Raw genomic sequence first — 25,766 nt, forward strand, 5'->3', positions numbered from 1 at the left:
AATTACATGGATAAGTGTACTTGCACAGGAAATTCAGAAAAAAAGCATCATGAAAAAAAAACAAGGTGATTGATAATAATAAAACAACACATTTGCTATTGAATCAGAGAGAGAGAAAGCACAGAAGCAAGGCCTTCAGCCTGCAAGGATCATATCCACCATCAATTAATGATCCCACATTAATCCCATGTTCTCATCAAACCCTCACCAGATCCAACCATTCAGAAACACACAAATGCAGCTTACAACATCCAATTGACGTACTAACTTCAGATTCAGATTTATTAATCACATGGACTTTGAAACAGCCCATCCAAGGACGTGCTGAGGGCAGCCCCCAAATGTTGCCACAACGTACCAATGTAGCAAGCCCACAATGTTCCACAGAACAACACAAGCAGCAATAACAACAACTAAACATAAACAGCAAAGCAAGCCCCTTTCCCGTTCCTACCATCCTCCCAACACACACAATCACAGACCCAGACAGGCCGCCGAACCCAGGAAAGGTCACTTTTGGGCATCCAGTCCTGGTCCCCAGACTCGCAGACATCAGGTCTCCAGCTTTGGACTTCACTACAGGACTTTGATTACAAGTTTGATCTTTGGACTTCTGACCCCAGTGACTCTCGACTCCTTTGGGCCTCTGCATTTGAATCTTTGACCTTTAGGCTTTTACCTTTGGCTTTGCCCTCCAGACTTCACCAGCTTTAACTTTCAAGGCTCTACCACCGGACATGCACGGACCTTGATTTTGAATCTTGCATGGATATCTGACCCCAATGCCCTCGTGACTACTGCCTATACCAGGATCTCACCCAGGACCGGTCTCCAACCTGGGGATTTCTGATATACAGGTGTCCCCCACTTTACAAAAGTTCTCTTTATGCCTCTTCGCTTTTACAAAAGACCCACATTAGTACCTGTTTTCGCTAACCGAAAGAAATCTGAAGAGGATTTTTGCTTTCACGAGAAAAGACGCCTGCTTTAAACTTGTGTTTACCCACATAAAGACTACCATGACCGTGAAGCCTTGTGTGGGCAGGTCTGTGCGCATGCATGTATGTGCCGATTTTTTTCCTACAAATCAGCTTTTGGCCGAATCTTCCTAATTCTGGTAAGTGAAACTACATTGTACATACATTATAGGCTGTGTATTTATCATATAATTCCTGCTTTTACTATACGTTAGTGTTATGTTAGGTTTTATGTGCTATTTGGTATGATTTAGGTGGTTTTTTTTGGGTCTGGGAACTCTCAAAAATTTTTCCCATATAAATTAATAGTAATTGCTTCTTCACTTTATGCCATTTTGGCTTATGAATGGTTTCATAGGAAAGCTCTACTTTTGGATAGCGGGGGAAAACCTGTACTCAGCACCTGTGACATGACTTTCGGGATTGCTGATTTTCAACCACAGATTGCTGACGTTCTACTGTGGAGTGCTTCAACCTGGACTCTGACTCCTGCATTAACTACCCCAGACCTCCAACCCTCCCACATCCCTGTCCTAAACTGTAACCTGACCGCCAACTCCCCTCTCATCCCTACAAACCCAAAAAAAACAACCAAGTTTGTGCCATGGCATCATTCACACCACCTTGACCAGAACCAACCTGCACATCTTTGCAATGTAGGATGGAACTAGAGAACCCAGAGGAAACACCAGCAGTCACAGGGAAAATATGCAATATCTACACCGACTACAACAGAGGTCAGGATTAAAATTAGGTCTCTGACACAGTGAAGCATTAAATCCACTAGCTACACCATTAAGCCACCTTAGATATCACAAGCATTGTGAAAAGTACAGAAGTGTAATATCAAAATCAGTGCATTAAAGCTACTTCATAAATTCCATCACCATCCAGTCAATACAAGTCAACAAATGGTACTACCCACTCAGTGAAGAAGCACTTGCATCCACATCTAACCAATAGAGCAGAGCAATTAACTTGAATAGGGAAAATGGATGAAAATGACATTCCTTTGTAAAGTCAAGTCAATTCAACTTTTATTGTCATTTCGACCATAACTGCTGGTACAGTGCATAGTAAAAATGAGATGACGTTTTTCAGGACCATGGTTTACATGACACAGTACAAAAAACTAAACTGAATTACGTAATAGAAAAAAACAGAGAAAGCTATACTAGACTACAGACCTACACTGGACTGCATAAAGTGCACAAAAACAGTACCGGCATTTCCTCAGCCTTGGATGGACTTTCCTCAGCCTTCGCAAGAAGTAGAGACGCTGCTGGGCTTTCTTTGCTATGGAGCTGGTGTTGAGGGACCAGGTGAGATTCTCCGTCAGGTGAACACCAAGAAATTTGGAGCTCTTTACAATCTCTACCGAGGAGCCGTCGATGTTCAGCAGGGAGTGGTCACTCCGTGCCCTCCTGAAGTCAACAACCATCTCGTTTGTTTTGTTCACATTAAGAGACAGATTGTTGGCTCTGCACCAGTCTGTTAGCTGCTGCACCTCCTCTCTGTAAGCTGACTCGTCGTTCTTGCTGATGAGACCCACCACGGTGGTGTCATCGGCGAACTTAATGATATGGTTTGAGCTGTGTGTTGCAGCACAGTCGTGGGTCAGCAGAGTGAACAGCAGTGGACTGAGCACGCAGCCCTGGGGAGCCCCCGTGCTCAGTGTGATAGTGTTGGAGATGCTGCTCCCGATCCAGACTGACTGAGATCTCCCAGTCAGGAAGTCTAGGATCCAGTTGCAGAGGGAGGTGTTCAGGCCCAATAGGCTCAGCTTTCCAATCAGTTTCTGATTGTGTTGAATGCTTAACTAAAGTCTATGAACAGCATCCGAACTTATGTGTCTTTTTTGTCCAGGTGGGTTAGGGCCAGGTGGAGGGTGGTGGCAATGGCGTCATCTGTTGAGCGGTTGGGACGGTACACAAACTGCAGGGGGTCCAGTGAGGGGGGCAGCAGGGCCTTGATATGCCTCATGACGAGCCTCTCGAAACACTTCATGATGATGGATGTAAGTGCAACTAAATGGTAGTCATTTAGGCAGGACACTGAAGACTTCTTCAGCACACGGACGATGGTGGCGGCCTTGAAGCACGTTGCTCAGGGAGATGTTGAAGATGTCAGTGAGAACATCTGCTAGCTGGTCTGCACATCCTCTGAGCACTCTACCAGGGATATTGTCTGGTCCAGCAGCCTTCCGTGGGTTGACCCTGCACAGGGTTCTTCTCACGTTGGCCACGGAGAGACACAGCACCTGGTCATTCGCAGAAGGGGTGGACTTCCTCGCTGCCATGTCATTTTCCGCCTCAAAGTTATTCAGCGCATTTGGGAGGGAGGCATCACCTGCATAGTCAAGTGATGTTGTCTTGTAATTGGTGATGTCCTGGATGCCCTTCCATATGCGCCGCGTGTCGCCACTGTCCTGGAAGTAACTGTGGATTAGCTGGGCATGTGCACGCTTTGCCCCTCTGATGGCTCGGGACAGTTTGGCCCTTGCTGTTGTTAAAGCTGCCTTGTCGCCTGCTCTGAAGGCGGAGTTGTGGGACCTCAGCAGCGCACGCACCTCTGCGGTCATCCATGGCTTCTGGTTGGCACGTATAGTGATGGTCTTGGACAGAGTAACATCATCAATGCACTTGCTGATGTAGCTGGTCACTGATGCTGTGTACTCCTCTAAGTTGGTAGAGTCGCCATCGGTTGCAGCCTCCCTGAACATGTGCCAGTCAGTGTGCTCAAAGCAGTCTTGAAAAGCAGAGATTGCTCCTGCTGGCCTGGTTTTCACTTGCTTCTGAACTGGTCTGGAGTGCCTGACGAGTGGTCTGTATGCTGGGATTAGCATAACAGAGATGTGGTCTGAGTATCCGAGGTGGGGGCGGGACTCTGCCCGGTATGCGTCGGGAATGTTTGTGTAAACCAGGTCCAATGCGTTCTCCTCGTTGCAAAGTCCACATACTAATGGAATTTGGGGAGCACTGACTTAAGGTTCGCGTGGTTAAAATCACCGGCGGCAATAAACAGACCATCAGGATGTGCGTTCTGCAGTTCGCTAATAGCCCCATACAGTTCACAGAGCGCCTCCTTAGTATTAGCGCTGGGGGGAATGTAGACAACGAATACAAGGACAGAGGTGAATTCCCGTGGCAAATAAAATGGTCTGCATCGAACTGCCACAAACTCCACAAAGATGAGCAGTGTCTGGAAACCAGCACAGAGTTCTTACACCATTCTGTGTCGATGTAAACACAGACACCGCCACCGCGAACCTTACCGGAGACAGCTGCATCTCTGTCTGAACGAAACAAAGCTAGCCCGTCTAGCTGGATGGCAGTGTCCGAAATCCTATCAGTGAGCCATGTCTCTGTGAAGACATATGTGGAGCAAACTCTGTACTCCCGCCGAGTATTACGTTGGAGTCAGATGTAGTCCATTTTATTGTCCAGGGAGCGGACATTGGAGAGCAGAATGGACGGGAGAGCCAGCCGGCTAGGGTTTGCTTTTAGCCTGGCACGGACCCCTGCCCGTTTGCCTCGCTTCTGCTTCCTCGCACATTGCTTTCGACGTCTCCATCTCCAGCTCCCAATATCAGGCAAGTCCAAGGATAGTAGGCCCGTTCCCCTCAGCAAGCCGACGTCGTGTAATTCAGCCAGCAGATCTTTGTGTAGGTTTGATTTTGGGCGATCTCTGTATTGTAGTAGTATCTGGCGATGGTAGATAGCTGCTCTGTTATCCATGTGCCCTAATCGAAAATTGTGTATCAAACTTAAAATAGAAAATTAAAGTAACACCAGGTCTGAAAGGCCGCTGCTGCCGTGCCGCGCCACCTCATTAATTTGTAGTGAATAACTTCAGACTCAATCAAAAATGAGTCAATTTTAATTACTGGGTTCAGGGAAGTGCCAAGTTTTTAACCTGTTGATATAGATGGCATCAGATTGCATTGCTACACCTTGCTGTGTATCATTGCTGTATACCAAAATATCATTGTAGGTTGAAAATTCTGATGTTAGTCTTGAAACTAACTAGCAGTTTCTCAAAAATAAAGGGAATTGTGTGCTTGATTAGACTGATAAACACTGGCCAATGGAGGAATGAACAGACCAGAACGTGGAACCTTGCATCAGTGTACAGGCCTGCAGTCGACAATGTTACGCTGAACTTTTAACCTACTCTAAGATCAACCTAACCTTTCCCTCCTACATAGCCCTCCATCTTTTTATCATCATGTGCCTATCTAGGAGCTTCTTAATTTTCCCTAATATATCTGCCTCTATCACCACCCCCAGCAGAGCATTCCATGTACCAATCACTCTCTGTGAACAAACCTACCTCTGACATTCCCCATGTTCTTTCGTCCAGTCTCCTTAAAATTATGCCCTTATGTATTAGCCATTTCTACCCTGGGAAAAAGGCTCTAGCTGTCCACTTATGCCTCTTATCATCTTGTACACCTCCATCAAGTCACCTCTCATCCTCCTTCACTCCAAAGAGAAAAGCCCTAGCTTGCTCAACCAAGAAAGATAAGGCATGTGCTGTTGTCTCCCCAGAACAATACAACAGACTAGACTGATTCTTAGAATGAGAGAGTCAATCTAGTAGTACAGGTTGAGTAGACTGGGCTAATGTTGTTATAAACTTAAATATATTCATAAACACAGCACAGAAACAGACATTTTGAAAAGTAGTTCATGCTGAAACAGATGCCTATCCAAGCCAATCCCATTTGCCTGCTTTTGGCCCAAATCCTTTGAAACCTTTTCTTTTCATGTACTTATTCAATTATCTTTTCAAAGATATTTTTGAACCTGGCTCAACCATTTCCTCTGGCAACTAATTTCATATACATACCAGCTGCAAGTTTATATTACAGCTTCGCGCAAGTTTATATTACAGCTTCCCCTTCTTACCTTAAATTTATGTCCTCTTGTCTGGAATCAACCCAAACATTGAGAAAAGGACAATGCATTCACCCTTATCTATGCCTCTCAAGATCTTATACACCTCCATAAGATCACCTCTGTTTCCCATGCTCCAAGCAGAAAAGTCCTAGCCTGACCAATGTCTCCCTAAACTCGGTCTACTGTGCCCTGGCAAAATCCTTGTAAATCTTTTCTGTGCTCTTTTCAGTTAACAACTTCTTTCCCATAAGTGCAGTGACCGAAACTGAATACAATACTCTAAGTACGAACTCACCAATACCTTGCATGACTGCAACATAACCACACAATTTCTACACTTGATGCCCTGACTGAAGAAGGCCAGTATGTCAAAAGCCTTGTTCACCAGCTTCTCTACCTGTGACTGCACTTTCATGGAACAATAGACCTGAACTCCAGTCTCTCTGTTTCACAACACTATGAAAGTCCTACTTTGATTAACATTCAAAGTGCAACACACTTACCTAAAGTAAACTCCATTTGTCATCCTTCAGCCCACTTACCTAGCTTATCAAGATCATTCTGAAATTTTTGACTTTCTTCTCTGTCAACATTACCTCCTATTTTAGTGTCATCTGCTAACTGCACCTTGTACATTTGCATCCAAATCATTGATATAGATGACAGGCAACAGGCCAGCCGTGACTGCTGAGGTACATCACGAGTCATAGTCCTACAGTCCAAGAAGCAACCTTCCATCATTATTCTCTGCTTCCTAACATTAGGTCAATAGGTATCTAATTAGCTCTCTCCGATTCTTTGTGATTAAAACTCCCAGAGCAGCCTGCCATGAACCCTATCAAAGGCTTTACCGAAATCCATATAAACCAAGCTTTTATCAACTTATAGCTCACACAAAGCTATGCTTACTACCCCTAATAAACCTCTGCCTTTCTAGATGCATGTGTAACTTATCCTTCACAGCCCCCTACAAACTGGCAAGTTTCAGGTTCTTCTTTACACCACTTCTTAAATAAAGACACAACATTCGGTCAAAAGGCACAATATTCACACAAAATGAGGTATGTGCAGAGTGGGAAGGTGAAGGCGTGATAGACAGGGGTGATAGACATAACGAGCATTAACATGTTGGTTAAAGTTGTAAATGATATTTTATGATATAGTATTTAGTCTCTCCAAATGTTGCTAACTGAAGTGTATATTTCTGCATTCCCACTTCTATGAAATTATACTAACAATGATTGGCAGTATTGAGAGAGGAAAAAAGAACCCTTCCTCAGCTATATGCCTGACTGCTGCTAAAAATAATCTGTAAGGACTCTCCTTCCTAACTTTCCCACACTCCTGGAGAAAAAAAGCTGAGGAGAGACCCGTCTTGCCAAAGGGTTTCGACCCAAAATGTCGATAGTATTTTTTCCATAGATGCTGCCTGGCCTGTTGAGTTCCTCCAGCATTTTGTGTGTGCTGCTCGGATTTCCAGCATCTCCAGATTTCCTCTTGTTTGTAGGGGCTTTGGTGATGATTTATCAAAATTCTCTGGACTCTGGGCACGTCCTGATGGATTGGAAGGCGGCGAATGTCACACCACTGTTCAAAAAAGGGTGTAGGCAGAAGGTAGGTAACTATAGGCCAGTTAGTTTAACATCTGTAGTTGGGAAAATGCTTGAAGCTATCATTAAAGAAGAAATAGCAAGGCATCTGAGAAGAAATTGATCCATCGAGCAGACACAGCATGGATTCAGCAAAGGCAGGTCCTGTTTGACAAACTTACTGGAGTTCTTTGAAAATATTTAAGCGCAGTGGATAGAGGGGAACAATGGACATTATTTATTTGGATTTCCAGAAGGCTTTCGATGAAGTGCCACATAAAAGACTTATCCATATGATAAGGATGCATGGAGTTGGGGGTGATGTATTAGCATGGATAGCGGACTGGTTAACTAATAGAAAGCAGAGAGTTGGGATACATAGGTGTTATGCTGGTTGGCAATCAGTGGTGAGTGGTGTGCCACAGGGCTTGTTGCTGGGCCTGCAACTGTTCATGATATACATTAACAATTTGGAAGAGGGGACCAAGTTTAGTATATCTAAATTTGTTGATGATACTAAATTGAGTGGAAAAGCTAATTGTGCAGAAGATACAGAGAGCCTATGGAGAGATATAGATAGGTTACGTGAGTGGGCAAGGGTCTGGCAGATGGAGTACAATGCTGGTAAATACAAGGTCATCCACTTTGGAAGGAAAAATGAAAGAGATTATTATTTCACTGGTGAGAAATTGCAGCATGCTGCTGTGCAGAGGGACTTGGGAGTTCTTATGCATGAATCACAAAAGGTTGGTTGGCAGGTACAGCAGGCTATCAAGAAGGCAAATGGAACGTAGGCCTTCATTGCTGGAGGGATTGAATTTAAGAGCAGGGAGGTTATGCTGCAACTGTACAGGGTACTGATGAGGCCGCATCTACAGTACTGCGTGCAATTCTGGTCTCCTAACTTGAGGAAGGATATACTAGCTTTGGAGGCGGTACAGAGGAGGTTCACCAGATTGATTCCAGAGATGAGGGAGTTAGACTATGAGGAGAGATTGAGTCGCCTGGGTCTGTACTCACTGGAATTCAGAAGAATGAAAGGAGATCTTACAGAAACATATAAAATTATGAAAGGGATAGATAAGGTAGAGGCAGGAAAGCTGTTTCCACTGGTAGGTGAGACTAGAACTAGGAGAGATAGACTCAAGATTTGGGGGAGCAAATTAAGGACAGAAGTGAGGAGGATCTTCTTTTCCCAAAGAGTAGTGGATCTCTGATATTCTCTGCCCAATGAAGCAGTCAAGGCTACCTCAGTAAATGTATTAAAGACAAGGTTGGATAGATACTTGTACAGTAGGGGAATTAAGGGTTATGCATCCACAAAGGAAACAGCATTATGAAGGACCCCATGCACCCCTCATTCAATCTCTTCTCCCTCCTGCCATCTGGGAAAAAGCTCCGAAGCATTTCAGCTCTCATGACCAGACTATGTAACAGTTTCTTCCCCCAGGCTATCAGACTCCTCAATACCCATAGCCTGGACTGACACCTTGCCCTGTTGTCCTGTTTATTATTTATTGTAATGCCTGCACTGTTTTTGTGCACTTTACGCAGTCCTGTGTAGGTCTGTAGTCTAGTGTAGCTTTCTCCATGTTGTTTTTTTACGTAGTTCAGTCTAGTTTTTGTACTGTGTCATGTTAACACCATGGTCCTGAAAAACGTTGTCTCATTTTTACTATGTACTGTACCAGTAGTTATGGTTGAAATGACAATAAAAGTGTCTTGACTTAACTTGAAAAGGCAGGTAGGTGGAAATGAGTCCATGGCCAGATCAGCTACGATCATATTGAATGGCAGAGCAGGCTCAATGGGCCAGGTGGCCTACAACTGCTCCTATTTCTTACATTCTTGTGTAAATCACAATATTTTGTAAGATTTAGCCTACAAATAACTTTTAAAGGAGATGATTAAAATCCAATGAATCTCAATATATGTGAAATGTAAAGGTATAGTTAGTCCAAACCTGAAATGTAGAAGATAAATTGCAAAGAAATGCCATAAATTATAATGAATTTATGAATTGTCTTTTCTTGCATCTATTTAATGTTCCTATAGTAATTCACTTTTATTTAAGAAATATTTCCTACTTTCCATAAAGAATTTCACAATCAAATGATGCTTCTTTAAAACCAACATTTGCAGAGCTATGAGTGAGAGAAGTTCATTACCTGGATCAGGAACCTTTATGCCTCTTTTTACATGGAAAAAGTTCGAAACATTAAACTTATCAACATTGGTTGGATCCTGCAGATAAAAGTTAAAGAAAGAGAAGTTACAATTAAGGCCAAAGAACATAAAACTCAAAAATATCTTTCGTTCTATATATAATAAGCACAAGTTTGAGGATTTTATCCTTTGTATTTTACTGTATTATCTTGTTCTGCAACATTTGTTTAAGGAAAAAGATACAGCTTCAGGGGTAACAACACAGTTTAAATAAAACAGCAGAAAGCCAAGTTGTTCTTCAGCTGTCAGAGCTGTTGTGGTAGAGTGACCAACCTACAAGATGCAATTGATTTTATTCCTGTATAGTTCAGAACAGCAGGTTTCACTGTGCATTGAATTCCACTCAGCGCCCCGAAAAGGGCAAATGTAAAATAACAATGTACTTGCTCCAAGCAACGTGAACATTACATACACAATCACACTGGCATTCTCTGTAGTATACAACTTGCCAACTGGACAAATTACTTTCAGAAATTGGAGGGGGGTATGAAAAAAAAACTGTAGGTAAGAAAAGGGGAAAGTACGAAGGCTATAGGAGCATATTAAGAGCAAAGGGGTAGCTATAGAGAGAATAGGTCCCGTTAAAGACCCATAAGACAGAGAAGCAGAACTAGACCATTTGGACAATTGAGTCTGCTCCGTCATTCTATCATAGCTGATTTATCATTCCTCTTAATCTTATTTTCCTATTTCACATCACCACTCAGACTCCACCAAAGACAGCATTACAGTCTGCCCAGTCTCTCCCCATAGCTAAATTCCTACAATCCAGATAACATTCTGTGAATCTCCTATGCATCTTCTCCAGCACAATACAGCTTTCTTAAGAGACCTGAACTGCATGTAATATTCCAAGTGTGGCCTAACCAGTATTTTGTAAGGTTGCAAGATAATATCACAACTCTTATATTCTTTGCCCCAACCTTTAAAGGTAAGCAGTTGACATGGCCTCTTCACCACTAGACTGCATTGTCACTTTCAGGGAACTATAGACTTGGACCCCTATATCTCTCTGTGCAACAACTTTCTTTTACTCCCCTACCAATTTACAGTATTTGTCCTATCTCTATTAGGCAGCTTCTCTACTTACTTCATGAAAATGAAATTGATTGTCCTTGCATTTCTCTTGTAAACTTCACTCCAAAACCCTTATGTTCTTGCATGTAATACTAGAGTAATCAATGATTATATTATTTATATTTAACTCAGCCTCTGCTCAAGAAGTCAAGGACCCTGCATGCTTTTTCTTTAAACAAGATTTTAATTCATCCTTCCACCCTCAAATATCTTGCACAGGAAGCTGATGGTTTATCTATTTGTCCCAGGGTCCACATTACAATTATATTATTTGTTTGCATTGCTTCACATTTTATGTACCAAAATAAATCATTTAAGAAATAACACATTTATACTGTGTCTTTTAATGATGCCCTGGATATCTCAAATAACTGTACAGAAAATTGCATGTTTTTGAGTGTAGTCAGAGTCACTATGTAGTCAATGGGGCTCATGTACATGCAGACATTTCCCCACCAAAGTGCCACGAACTTTGGGATTCCAATGCAAGCACTCATGTCCTGAACCCACTGTGGCTCTGCTTCCCCAGTAGCAAAATTGTTGCAAGTTCATACTTTGGTGCTGGGAAATCTCTGGACCTGGTCACTTATGCAGAGCAAGATTCCACAAACAGAAAAAGTTTGTGTAGATTTGGCATGTCACCAGAACTTTGACAAACTTCTACAGATGCAGTGGAGAGTATCCTGGTGGCATCATGGCCTGGCATGGAAACCTCGATATTCAGGAATGAAAAAGTCTACAGAAAATGATGGATGCAGCTCAGTCCATCACAGTCCCGTTCCACCAGTGAGCACATTACAAGGAGCACTGCCACAACAAAGCTGCACTTATCATCAAAGTCCTCCCACCATCCAGGCCATGCTCTCTTCTCACTAATACCATCAGGCAGGAGGCATAGGAGCCTTAGATCCCACATGAGCGGGTTCAGGAACATTTATTACCTATAGCCATTAGACTCCTGAACCTGCATGGATAATTACATTCACCTTAGTTCTGAACTGATTCACATTCTATTGAATCACTTTCAAGGATTCTACAACTTATGTTGTCAGTATTATTTATCTGTCTACTTATTTACTTATCTATTTATTTACTTATTTGTTTGTTTGCACAATTTGTTTTCAATTGCATATTGGTTGTTTGTCAATCTTTAATGTATGTATAGTTTTTTTCAATATATCTTTACTTTAAGTCTGCAAGAAAATGAACTTCAAAATTAGTATTTGGTGACATACAAACTCTTTGAAAATAAACTTACTTTGACTTTGTAAATATGATCAATATGGATACAATATGTTAGGTCTACCTGAGAAATCAGATTGTGCCTCAGCTCAGTGTTGCATACCGAGGACAGTACATCTGAGACTGCAGCATTCAGTGGAGCCTCATACTGGATTCGGGATAATAATCACATTAGGTTGCTCGGGTGGTGGGTGGTGGTACTCCAGTGCTGTTGGAGAAGAGTGTAAGCAGACGCCTAAACATTGTTGTGCATCTCTTTGACGGGGAATATCTAGGTTGTTTTGAAATGATGGATCGTCCCAATGCCAGATATATGAGAGTAGAATTTTTTTTAAATGAGCATAACTTTGAGAAATCTAACAAGAGGACCAGCAAAATTTCTTTTTTAGCAAAAACCTTTCAAAACCTTTTCAAAAATATAAAAGCATAATCACCGGCTGAAGAGAAGGAGAGATGCAACATAAGAAACTGAAGGCAACACAAGTGAATCTGCAGATGCTGGAAATAAATAAAAACACAAAATGCTGGCAGAACTCAGCAGGACAGACAGCATCTATGGGGGGAGGTAGTGACGACGTTTTGGGCCGAAATCCTTCATCAGGAGTGAAGTAACATGGGATGGTTGAGGGGGATAAGAAGTGGGGGGAGGGATAAAGTAGAGAGCTAGGAAGTGATAGGCTGGAGGGAAATGGGCTAGGGGGAAGGTGGAGAATTATGGGAAATAAAAGAGAAAGAAAGGTAGGGCTGGGGGGAGATTATAGTGAGGGGGGAAAAGAGAGAGCGAAAGAGAACCAGACTGAAATAATAGATAGGGATGGGGGTAGGCAGGGGTATCAACGGAGGTCCGTGAGTTGGATGTTCATGCTGGCAGGTAGGAGGCTACCTAGGCGGGAGATAAGGTATTCCATGCAGTTCTAGTCATCACACTATAGCAAAGGATGTGACTTCATTGGGGAGTGCAGAGATTCACCAGGTTGCTACCAAGACCTGAGGACTTTTGTAACAGGGACAGATTGGAGAACCTGGGCTCATTTTTCCTGAAGTGAAGGAAGATGAAGATTGACATAATAGAAATATATAGGATTATGAGAGGCACAGCAGGGCAAATAGTCAAAATCGTTTTCAATTAGTAGGTATATCAAAAACAAAAGGACACATTTAAGTAAAGAGAAAAGAATTTTAAAGGGGATCTGAGATGCAAGTTCATTTTACACAGAATGTGGACGGTATCCTGGCAGTGAATTCAAAAGTTACAATGCCATTTAAACCATTGTAAATATTTCTTAATATTTAAAAATAATTTACAGCAGCTTGTATTGAAGATACAAGCCAAGCTTTAATTTGGTTTAGTGCTTAATTCAACTATTACTAGTAACAACAAACTCCAAAGGGATCAGAGATGTTTTCCAACAATTAACTCAGAACACTGGCATCCACGGTATCTATGCATGAACTAATGTTTACACACATTGCTGTTGCTATAACAACAAGAAAATGACAAAAGGAGGATGTGGAGCAACTGAAGCTGAAAAGAAACCTTTTAACAATTCAGTCAGTGGCACTGGAAGAACATGATGTTTTCAGAGTCCGCTCTGATAAGGGGCTGATAACTGGATTACAAATAACATGTCTTTTTTCCCCTAACAAATACTGATTCAGTTAATTAAATGTTACATTTTTAGTGCCACACCATCCTGTCAACCCAATCTCATCTGCATTCCGATCACTGTCTAACAATGGGAACCACCATTTTGTAAATCTGTATCTGCATGACTCTGAGAGTGGTTTTATTAAATCACTTGCTGTTACACTGAATGGTAATGATGACTTGTAGAGAACTACTCTTCCAATTTTTGATTCAGCTATAATCAGCTCCTCTTTCTGGTGCTTAGAACTTTTTGTTTACATTCAGTAGAAAGTCATAAATATTGGATTTATTGGGAATTGATAACTTTAAGAGAACAGTATTCCTGCAGATTAAAGAGTAAACAAAATCAGTGGAAGAAAAAAATGGTTATTTTTATATATTGTTATAAAGTGTGGAAGGTCCTTCTGGCCCTTTAAGCTGCACCACCCAGCAATCTCATGATTTAAATCTATCCTAATTATATACAATGGGACAATATACAATGACCAATTAAGCTAACAACCGGTACATCTTTGGAATTTGTATAACATCTGGGTAAAGAAACTAAGCTGATCAAAGGAAAAGTAATTTAGTGAGTTGCAGCATTTTCAACAAATTGTCAGTGATGCACGGACTTCTATCCATTTGAACAAAACAAGCACATGCTCAAAAAAAATTAATATCCAGTGAATTCCAGATAATTTGGACACATTTTGGCCCAATTAAGCAGCTGCCCCAATTCGCCAAATTTGCAAGGGAATAGTTAAAAAGATATATTCCCTAGATTACAATATTTATTCCAAACACTACCAATACAATTACCGCAGAAGTTTTTTCAAGAGTTAAATAAATGTGTGAGGAAATTCCTTTGGAAAGGTAAGATGTCAAGAATATCATTGGAAAAATTGACATGGAAATTTGACCTAGGAGGGTTACAATTACCAGATTTTAAGAATTATTACAAAGCAAATCAACTTAGATTTATTGCATTTTTTTTTGATGAAGATAAACTGGCATGGATTAGAATAGAATTAGATAAAATAGGAGAAAATATACCAGAAGATTTTATATATAAATGGGAATCCAAATGGATACGGGAAAAGAAAGAATCTCCTATACCAAAACATTTGATTGATTTATGGAATAAGATAAATGTTGATGATGAGATAAAGAAATCTTTATTAGCAAAGAGACCTTTAATTCAAAATAAACTTATTCCTTTTACAATGGATAATCAACTTTTATAAAACTGGTTTCACAAAGGGATTAGATATATAGGAGACTGTTTTGAAGGAGGTATATTAATGTCATCTGACCAATTAAAGAATAAATACAAAATATCAAACAACATTCTTTTCTGTTATTTCCAATTAAGGACTTATTTAAGAGATAAACTGGGTCAAACAATGTTATTGCCGAAACCTAATGAAATAGAAACTTTAATTCATAAAGGAAAAATTAAAAAAATTATTTCTGGTATGTATAATTTGATTCAAAAACAGGCAATTAAACAAGGAATTCATAAGTCAAGACAAAAATGGGAAACTGATTTGAATATTAAAATTGATGAAACAAGTTGGTCAAGATTATGTCTTGACAGTATGACAAATACAATAAACGTTTGACTAAGATTAGTACAATTTAACTTTTTACATCAATTATATATTACACCACAAAAATAAATAGATTAAACTCAAATTTATCTGATCAATGTTTTCGATGTAATCAAGAAATTGGTACTTTTTTACACTCTACTTGCTCTTGTTTTAAAATTCAACCTTTTGGGACAAATTTAAGTGTTTTACTGGAACAAATTATTGGAATACAACTTCCACATAATCCAACATTATTTTTACTAGGCGATATTGAAGGGATAAAATCGAAATTCAAATTGAATAAATATCAGAAAGAATTCATAAAAACTGCATTGGCAGTAGTCAAAAAGGCTATTGCAGTTACTTGGAAATCAGATTCATAGTTCCTAACTTGCTGAAGTAGTGAAATAGTTTCCTTTTCACTCCCAGCATTTTCTGGCAACTCCAAGCCTGAGTGCTTGGAAAAGCAGTAGCTAAAAGTTCTGAATTATCTTACTGCTTATTCCTCAACAGCTATCAGTGACAAGAATCACTGCATTTTAAATACAAACACACCCAATTGATGCCATTTAAAAAACTGTTCACTCTAAGCACGGTGTAGTATCTAACGGTCATGCAAATGCACATGACTGACACTAGTTTGAAACTGTACAACAGTCTCCTGTCCCAATTAAGGAGCACAGAGTCCCAAATAAACAAAAGGAATCCCTGCTATTTTTCTCAATTAGTTTTTGTTCTTTATAAGTTGGCCCAAAAAAAGCATCTGCCCTGATTACCCAATGGCCCAATTAACTGGAATCCATCATGTTTGAAAATAAATGGATAAAACCATAAGACATAGAAACAAAATGAGACCATTGAGACTGCTCCACTATTCCATCATGGCTGACTCTCAATTCCATTCTTCTGCCTCCCCCCCATAACCTTTGATGTCCTGAGTAATCATGAACCTACAAGCCTCTGCCTTAAATATACCCAATGACTTGCCTTGCACAGTCATCTGTGGCATTCAATTTCACAGATTCACCACCCTCTAGCTAAAGACTTTTTTTCCATCTCTGTTCTAAATGGATGTCCCTCTATTCTGAGGCCGTGCCCTCTGGTCCCAAATTTCCTCACAATAGGAAACATCCTCTCTACATCCACTCAATTTACAGTAGGCTCTTCAATATTCAATGGGTTTAAATGAGACCCCCATCCATTCTTCTAAACTCCACCAAGGACAGGCCCAGAGTCATCAAACTCACTTCATATGTTAACCCTTTCATTCCGGAGATCAGTTGTGAACCTCCTCTGGACCTTCTCCAATGCTAGAACATCCTTCTTAGATAAGGGGCCCAAAACTGTTCACAATACTCCACGTGTGGTCTGACCAATGCCTTATAAAGCTTCAGCATTACATCCTTGCTTTTATATTCTAGTCCTCTCAGAATGAATGCTAACATTCCATTTGCCCTCCTTACCACCAACTCAACCTTTAGGGAATCCTGCACAAGAACTCCCAAATCTCTCTACACAATTTTCTCCACATTTACAAAATAGCTCACACCTTTATTCCCTCTGCCAAAGTGCACGTACACATACTTCCATACATTATATTACAACTGCCACTTTTTTGCTCATTCCCCCAGTTCGTCAAAGTCCTTCTTCAGCCTCCCTACTTTCTCAACACTAGCTGCCTCTACACCTATCTCCGTATCGTCCGCAAAGTTATCACAAAACCATCAATTCCTTCATCCAAATCACTGACATACAATGTGAAAAGAAACAGCCCAACACTGATTCCTGAGACACCCCACTAGACACTGTCAACCAACCTGGAAAGGCCCCTTTTATCCTCACTCTTTGCCTCCTGCCAGTCAGCTAATCTTCTACCCATTGTCGTACCTTTCCTGTAATACCATGGACACTTATTTTGTTGAACAGCCTCACATGCGACATCTTGTCAATGCCTTCTGAAAATTCAAATAAACAACATCAACTGACTCTAATGCCTTATAAATATCTATCACTTCTGCCCCAACACTCTCACATTTCTGGCATTCTGCTAGTGTCTTCCACAGTGAAGACTGGCACAATATACTTACTAAGTTTGTCTGCCATTTCTTTATCCCCCATTATTACCCCTCCAGTGTCATTTTCCAATGGTTTAATATGCACTCTCATCGCTTTTGTATCCTCTTTTATATTATTGACTAGCTTATCTTCACATTTCACCTTTTCTGTCCTAAAGTTTCCAATACTCTACTTTTCCACTAATTTTTGCTCTATTATATACCTTCTCTTTTGCTTTTATGTTGTCTTTGACTTCCCTTGTCAGCTACGGTGGTCTGATTCTGCACTTTCGGAACTGCTCCAACAAACTCCAGCCAATGCTGTTCTACTGTCATCCCTGCTAGTGTCCCCTTCCAATCAACTCTGGCCAGCTCCTTTCTTATGACTCTGTAATTCCCTTTACTCCACTGTAAAAGACATTACTTTTAACCAGCTGCCTGTTCTCAAGGAGAACATAGCTACAATTCTCACATAAAACAATGATCCTAAAGTTTCTCTGTCTAGATTTGAGATAAACTGAAAATTATGGTGTTGGATTATTTTTAATTTGAAAGGTAGAAGGTCACCATACTTCTCAGAAATCTGTCAACTTGGATTTTAATGGCCTCGATTATGAAATAAAGAATGCCAATAAAAATCTTTATTATTAGTAAATGCTTTTCAGTGGATTTGTGCAGACTTTGTGCTCTAGTAATTTACTATATATTGAAATGAAGGTTTAAGCAATCCAATAGCATGAAAATCCAACTGGATACAAATGGACAAAATCTGTTTTTTTATATAAAGACTGATAACTAACACTATCACTGCAAGCAGGTCATGTTTTCAAAGAAAAATAATTATAATAGCACATCAAATCCTCTTTCCGACTTATAAGACTATAAGTCAAACAAATGTAATAGATTTATTTATTTTAAAGACTACATATAGTGGTGTTGCACTTAGAAATCAGAATAAGTATGCTTGGTTAACTCTATTATCAATCAACTTCCCTAAACTTATTTACTTGCCCAGAAGCTTGCTGCTCACAACAACTATATTTATACATCAACTTTAATGCTGTATCTGAAATTGAGATGAAGCACATAATTCCTACATGACAATATTTCACATTTTGTTTGTCAAAATATCCCACTTAGATTTTAAGCTGCCTCTGGTTTTTAGAAAAGTTTCCAGATTATATCGACGATGTTCACTGTACAATCTATTGCTTGCTACCAGTTCGACCTCTAACCACTGGGTGAGAGATGGGAAGAGTGATATTGTTAATTCATTTATACAATAATAATAATGAAGGATTAAGTGATCCAGTCCTGACACTGGACTCCATACTGTTATCCACTTTTAACAGAAAATTCTTTAGCTAGTGCCACAGCACAGTAGCTTTGAGTTACTTGCCTGAGAAAGGGAAGATTCAACGTTGAATGTGTAAATCGCAAAGCATTAACAGGTGACTATAAATTACACTGGCATATGTGGCAAGTGGGAGAATCAGGGAGATGTAATGGGAACAGGTGAAAATATATATTACAAGTAAATTAATGGGGCAACGGGATTGCTCTGAAGAGTTGTAAGGAAATATGAAATAAATGTAAAATGAAATACTGTGGCGACCCAATTACTAGCACACTCAAACCCGCTGACAATTAGCCAGAGTGCAGGCACAAAGGAAGAAAGCCTGAGGGGGTTTCAGTACGTGCCTCTCAAGGTATCCGGTGGGGGAGACAGGCTTTAAAGCAAGACTGTGAAGTTGAAATAAACTTATTCTTTGACTGCAGTTTACTGACTCCGTGTCGTTATTTTAGCGCTGCGTGTAGCACACCGCTACAATTGGTGACCCCGACGGTCCAAACGTTTTTGGACCGGAGATGACCGACGCCGCATCTGTTAATGCGGTTTCCTTGAAGCTGCCAAGTTTCTGGACGCTACAACCTCACCTATGGTTTCAGCAAGCAGAAGCCCAATTCCACGTTCGGCAGATAACCTCAGAGGACACCCGTTACTACTACGTGGTGAGCTCCCTCGACCAGGACACAGCGGCCCAGGTCGCGGAGTTCATACAGTCTCCCCCGGCAGACGGCAAGTACACAGCATTCAAAGCCCTGCTCATAGGGACTTTCGGGCTCTCCCGCCGCGAGTGAGCTGCCCGTTTACTGCACCTGGATGGCTTGGGAGACAGGCCTCCATCAGCTTTAATGAACGAGATGCTGTCCCTGGCCGGAGGACACAAGCTCTGCCTCATGTTTGAGCAGGCATTCCTGGAGCAGCTGCCCGAGGACATACGCCTGCTGCTGTCCGACGCAGATTTCAGCGACCCCCGGAAGGTGGCAGCCCGGGCGGACTTGCTGTGGAACGCCAAGAAGGGGAGTGGGGCGTCCATCTCACTGATCACCCAGCCACACTCCCAGCAGCAAACCAGTCCAGGCCCGGCCGCAGAGCCCGCTAAACCCAGAGGCCAGGGTGTGGAGCCCAACGAGCAATGGTGTTTCTACCACCAGCGGTGGGGCGCAGAAGCCCGCCGTTGTCGTCCACCCTGCCAGTTCCTGGGAAACGCCAAGGCCAGCCGTCGCTGATGGCTACGACGGCTGGCCATCGGGATAGCCTCCTGTATGTGTGGGACAGCAGGTCGGGACGCCGGTTTTTGGTCGACACCGGTGCCGAGATCAGCGTCTTACCTCCGACGAGTTACGACACCCGCAGCAGGGCGCCGGGTCCTCCCCTGCGGGCCGCGAACGGCAGCACTATAAGGACTTATGGCACCCGTCCGGTGCAGCTACGGTTCGACTCCAGCCAGTTTACGTGGGACTTCACACTGGCCGCCGTAGCCCAACCGCTTCTGGGTGCGGATTTCTTGCGGGCTCACAGCCTACTGGTCAACCTGCCCAGGAAGAGACTGGTTCACGCCGAGACCTTTCAGACGTTCTCCCTGGGTGCAGCCCAGTTGCCAGCCCCTCACCTCGGCTCCATCACGCTGTCCGACAACGACTTCACCAGGGTCCTGGCGGATTTCCCATCGGTTCTGCACCGCATTTCGCGGCAGCCATGCCCCGACACGGCGTACAGCACCACATCCTGACCCAGGGACCACCCCTCCATGCCCGCGCTCGGCGGCTTCCCCCGGACAAGCTCCAACTGGCGAAGGAGGAGTTCAAGAGGATGGAGGAATTGGGGATCATTCGGCAGTCCGACAGCCCATGGGCCTCCCCCCTGCACATGGTGCCCAAAGCGACAGGGGGCTGGAGACCGTGCGGCGACTACCGCAGGCTGAATGAGGCTACAACACCGGACCGCTACCCTGTGCCGCACATTCAGGACTTTGCAGCAAACCTGCATGGCGCACGGATCTTCTCCAAGGTAGACCTCATCTGCGGATACCATCAAATCCCGATGCATCCGGACGACGTCCCCAAAACGGCTCTCATCACCCCGTTCGGTCTTTTTGAGTTCCTCCGCATGCCGTTCGGCCTGAAGAATGCCGCACAGACGTTCCAGCGGTTGATGGACGCGATGGGACACGACCTGGACTTCGCATTCATCTATTTGGACGACATCCTCATAGCCAGCAGCAGTCGTCAGGAGCATCTGTCCCACCTCCAACAACTCTATGCCCGGCTGAGTGACTACGGTCTAACAATCAACCTGGCCAAATGCCAGTTCGGGCTCGACACCATTGACTTCCTGGGCCACAGGATTACCACAGACGGGGCAACCCCTCTGCCTGCTAAGGTAGATGCGGTCCGCCATTTCCCCCGACCCACCACGATCAAAGGCCTTCAGGAATTCGTAGGTATGGTCAATTTCTACCACCGCTTCCTCCCTTCAGCTGCCCGGATCATGCGCCTCCTTTTCGCCTTGCTGTCCGGTCCGGGCAAGGACATTACCTGGGACAAGGTGTCCGCCGCCGCTTTCATTCAAACGAAGGATGCCTTGGTGAACGCCGCGATGCTAGTGCACCCCAGAATGGACGTCCCTACCGCCCTCACAGTGGACGCATCTAATACGGCAGTCGGTGGGGTACTGGAGCAGCTCATCGCGGGCCGCTGGCAACCCCTGGCATTTTTCAGCAAACACCTGCGGCCACCTGAGCTAAAATACAGTGCTTTCAACCGGGAGCTGTTGGCACTATACCTGGCAATCCAGCATTTCAGGTACTTCTTAGAAGGTAGGCCCTTCACCGCGTTCATGGACCACAAACCGCTTACCTTCACATTCACAAAGGTGTCCGATCCCTGGTCGTCCCGCCAGCAGCGCCATCTGTCCTACATCTCTGAATACACGACAGACATCTGGCACGTCTCGGGTAAGGACAATGTCGTGGCAGATGCGCTCTCTCGCCCTAACATTCACGCCCTTTCCCAAGGGGTAGACTTTGAGGCGCTGGCAGAGGCACAGCTGGCAGATGAGGAGATCCCGTGTTACAGGTCCGCAGTCTCCGGTTTGCAGCTCCAGGACCTCCCCGTAGGCCCAGGTGAGAGGACCCTACTCTGTGACGTCACCACCGGCCAGCCCCGTCCCGTTGCCCCGGCACCTTGACAACGACGTGTTTTCGACTCCATTCATAACTTGGCGCACCCCTCCATCCGCACTACCGTCCGGATGGTCTCCAGCAGGTTCGTTTGGCACGGACTCCGCAAGCAAGTCCGTGACTGGGCCAGAACGTGCATGCACTGCCAGACGGCCAAGGTGTAGCGACACACCAAGGCCCCGCCGCAGCAGTTCCACCCCACCCACTGGCGTTTCGACCACATTCATGTGGATATCGTGGGCACCCTGCCAGTGTCGCGTGAGGCGCGGCACCTCCTGACTATCGTGGACCGGTTCACAAGATGGCCAGAGGCGGTCCCACTCACCGACACCACCTCTGAATCTTGCGCCCGGGCACTGATCGCCACCTGGGTGTCCCACTTTGGTGTACCAGCCCACATTACCTCCGACAGAGGTGCCCAGTTCACCTCCAGCCTGTGGTCAGCGATGGCCAGCCTGTTGGGGACTCAGCTGCACCACACCACTGCCTACCACCCACAGTCGAACGGACTGGTGGAGCGCTTCCACCATCACCTGAAGTTGGCTCTCATGGCCCGCCTGCGAGGAGCCAACTGGGCGGACGAGCTTCCCTGGGTCCTACTTGGCATCCGCACGGCGCCCAAAGACTATCTGCACGCTTCGTCCACCGAGTTGGTGTACGGCGCACCCATGGTCGTTCCCGGGGAGTTCATACCAGCCCCAAGGGGGCGAGAGGAAGAACCCGCAGCAGTCCTGGGCAGACTACGCGAGAGGCTCGGTGCCCTGGCCCCCATACCCACTTCGCAGCATGGGCAGCACCCGACCTGCGTACCCAAAGACCTGCAGAACTGTAAGTTTGTGTTTGTACGACGGGGCGGGCATCGGCCACCGCTGCAACGGCCCTACGAGGGGCCGTTTACGGTGATCAGAAACGACAGGTCCACGCTCGTGCTGGACGTTGGGGGGAGAGAGGAGGTTTTCACGGTGGACCGACTCAAACTGGCCCATGTGGACTTGGCGCAACTGGTCGAGTTTCCGGCACCGCGGCGCAGAGGCCGACCTCCCAAACAGGGTCCGGCCCAGACTGTGGACATTGGGGGGGGGGGGGTGTATCGCCAGTTCTGGGGGGGCGGGGGTTATGTGGTGACCCAATTACTAGCACACTCGAACCCGCTGACAATTAGCCAGAGTGCAGGCACAAAGGAAGAAAGCCTGAGGGGGTTTCGGTACATGCCTCTCGAGGTATCCGGTGGGGGAGACAGGCTTTAAAGCAAGACTGTGAAGTTGAAATAAACTTATTCTTTGACTGCAGTTTACCGACTCCGTGTCGTTATTTTAGCGCTGCGTGTAGCACACCGCTACAATACAACTATTGAATTTCAAATGAGATAAACCATAGAAACATAGAAAATAGGTGCAGGAGTAGGCCATTCGGCCCTTCGAGCCTGCACCGCCATTCAGTATGATCATAGCTGATCATCCAACTCAGAACCCTGTACCTGCTTTCTCTCCATACCCCCTGATCCCTTTAACCACAAGGGTCATATCTAACTTCCTCTTAAATATAGCCAATGAACTGGCCTCAACTGCTTATCTATTAACCATTATCCTACAGTGATGGAAATAAGAGGTAATTGATTTATTTTTTAGTGTATCAAATAACTACGGCAACGTCATAAAATTGGTCACCAGGAAAATTAATAAAGCAAGGCTTCAGACAAAGGAGAGCTCATTCCAGCACTCCAAATTTCCATGAGGATTTTATGGAGGTATTTATCTATTGGGTAAATTGCATTCTTGAGCGATTTTTTAAATGTGGATATAAATGTGATACATCTATGATATACTTTCAATCGCTTTTCATCTTTCAACGGTCCACTGTTTCCAATGTCACGTGCCACTGGCTGGATGTTAGAATTGCTTTTGCCGATCTAGATCTGCCTTTGACATTCAATTATCTTGTTTTCCATATTACTGCAGCTCATGATTATCTTCACCTAATAAAACTGAGTACTGTCTGAATAGAGCTCTATAGGGCCATGAAATGCAACCTCATGAATATAAAATAGGATAAGACCAAGTTTAGAAAGAAAGCTTTAAAAAAAAGTAACAAACAGCATTTTAAAAATGCAGAGATTTTTATAGATAAAATAGAAATGCAGTAATTGCAACCTGGATGAAAAAAATAAATTTGTTGGATAAGTTTATGTATTTTCTTATTCTAGAGTTAATAAGGAATTTGCTGATGAATTGAAATCAGTTTTTTTTACACAGAATCATAAATAAGTGATATTTATTTGGTAACAGATAAAGATGATAAATAAACTGAATGGCATTTCATTGAAAGTCCTGTTCTTTTTTCAAAATGTTTTAAGTTCAATCAGTGATCATTCAGTTAAAGTCCAATCGTAGAAAGCTCATCAGTGATCATTAAGTGCTCTTACATTCACTTACTGCTCTACCAATGAAGACAAACATTCCACTTGCCCTCTGGATAAACTGTTGTACCTGCAAACCAACCTTTTGTGATTCATGCACTAGCACTTCTACGTCCCTCTGCACAACAGCATTCTACAGTCTTTCACTATTTAAATAAATACCTACATCATTTACTTTTGCTTGGTGTAATGAGTTTTCATGGGAACGCAGATTTACGCTCAGTGGCCACTTTATTAGGTAACTCCTGTACCTATTAAAGTGGTACAGAGTGTCCGTTCGTGGTCTTCTATTGTATTTGCCCATTCACTTCAAGGTTTGATGTGCTGTGCATTCAGAGGACACTCCTCTGCACACCACTGTAGTAACACGTGGCTATTTGAGTTACTGATGCCCTCTTGTCAGCTTGAATCAGTCTGGCCATTCTCTTCCGAACAAAGCATTTTCACTAACAGAACTGCTGCTCACTGGATATTCCTGTTTTTTGCCCCATTCTCTGTAAACTCTAGAAACCGTTGTGTGTGAAAATCCCAGGAATCAGCAGCTTTTGAGATACTCAAAACATCTCATCTCGAACCAACAATCATTCTATTGTCAGCCACTTAAATCATTTATTCCCTATTGTGATATTTAGTCTGAACAAATGAACCTCATGATCATGTATGCATTGAGTTGCTGCTACATGATTGACTGATTAGATATTTGCACTAATGAGCAAATGTACCGGTGTACCTAATAAAGTGACCACTGAGTGTTGCATAATACAGAATTAAAAGCAACATGATTACTGACATTTTCTAAGCAGTTCTACAAAGCAAAAGAAGAAAGGTTCCATACCTGTAGTGTAATGATGTCTTCCCGAGTAAAAGGTTCATCACTTAGCAAATCTTGAAAATTCTTGGTCTTAATGTTCAACTGCTCCACAGCCTGAATAGAAGGAAAAGGTTGACTTTCTAAATAGTTATTTTTTCTTCCAGCCATGTTAAAAGCACAAAAAATGGTAGCTTAAGCTATACAAATAATTTAGGTACAAAAAAGTAAGCTAACTATTTCAAATTTGTAGTTAACCACGAGTATAGCAGAAATGGAAGATCATCAAATCACAAAATGTGTGGCATAGGAGAATATTTTGCTCATTATGTCTATATCAGTTGGAAAAGGTTGCGGTCCGAACACTGTGGTCACCACACATTACACTGCTTCAACGGGAAAGACATGTTCATACCACCGTTGATGCTGCCCTCATTCACATCTTCTATATTTCCCGGATATCTGCCCTCAATCCATCTTCCCATCGCTTTAACAGCGATATTCCTCTTGTCCTTGCCTACCATTACAAGCCTCCAAATGCAGCACAGCATTCTCTGCAACTTCCACTACCTTCAACAAACGCGATCCCCACCATCACTCTCCTATTTCTCCATGATTCCCTTGTCTATTCATTGTTCCCCAATGAACTGCCTTCCCATTGTACATAAATCACAACCATTCACATTGAGTTGGCGTTTCACTTTAAGAGGCTGGTCTGACATGATGAT

General features: G+C 43.3%; 1 protein-coding gene across 1 annotated transcript in view; it reads right to left on the reverse strand.

The window, feature by feature from the left end:
- The window catches only part of ppil2 (peptidylprolyl isomerase (cyclophilin)-like 2), a 291,555-nt gene that overhangs the window by 172,732 nt on the left and 93,057 nt on the right, over window positions 1–25,766 (reverse strand). Inside the window, exons 8-9 of the mRNA XM_073055693.1 lie at window positions 25,066–25,155; window positions 9,636–9,711 (exon numbers count right to left, since the gene is read on the reverse strand). Of these exons, the coding sequence (XP_072911794.1) occupies window positions 9,636–9,711; window positions 25,066–25,155 (166 nt within the window). The remainder of the gene's footprint in view (window positions 1–9,635; window positions 9,712–25,065; window positions 25,156–25,766) is intronic.

This window comes from Hemitrygon akajei, chromosome 9, assembly GCF_048418815.1.
Source record: "Hemitrygon akajei chromosome 9, sHemAka1.3, whole genome shotgun sequence".
NCBI classification, from domain to species: domain Eukaryota; kingdom Metazoa; phylum Chordata; class Chondrichthyes; order Myliobatiformes; family Dasyatidae; genus Hemitrygon; species Hemitrygon akajei.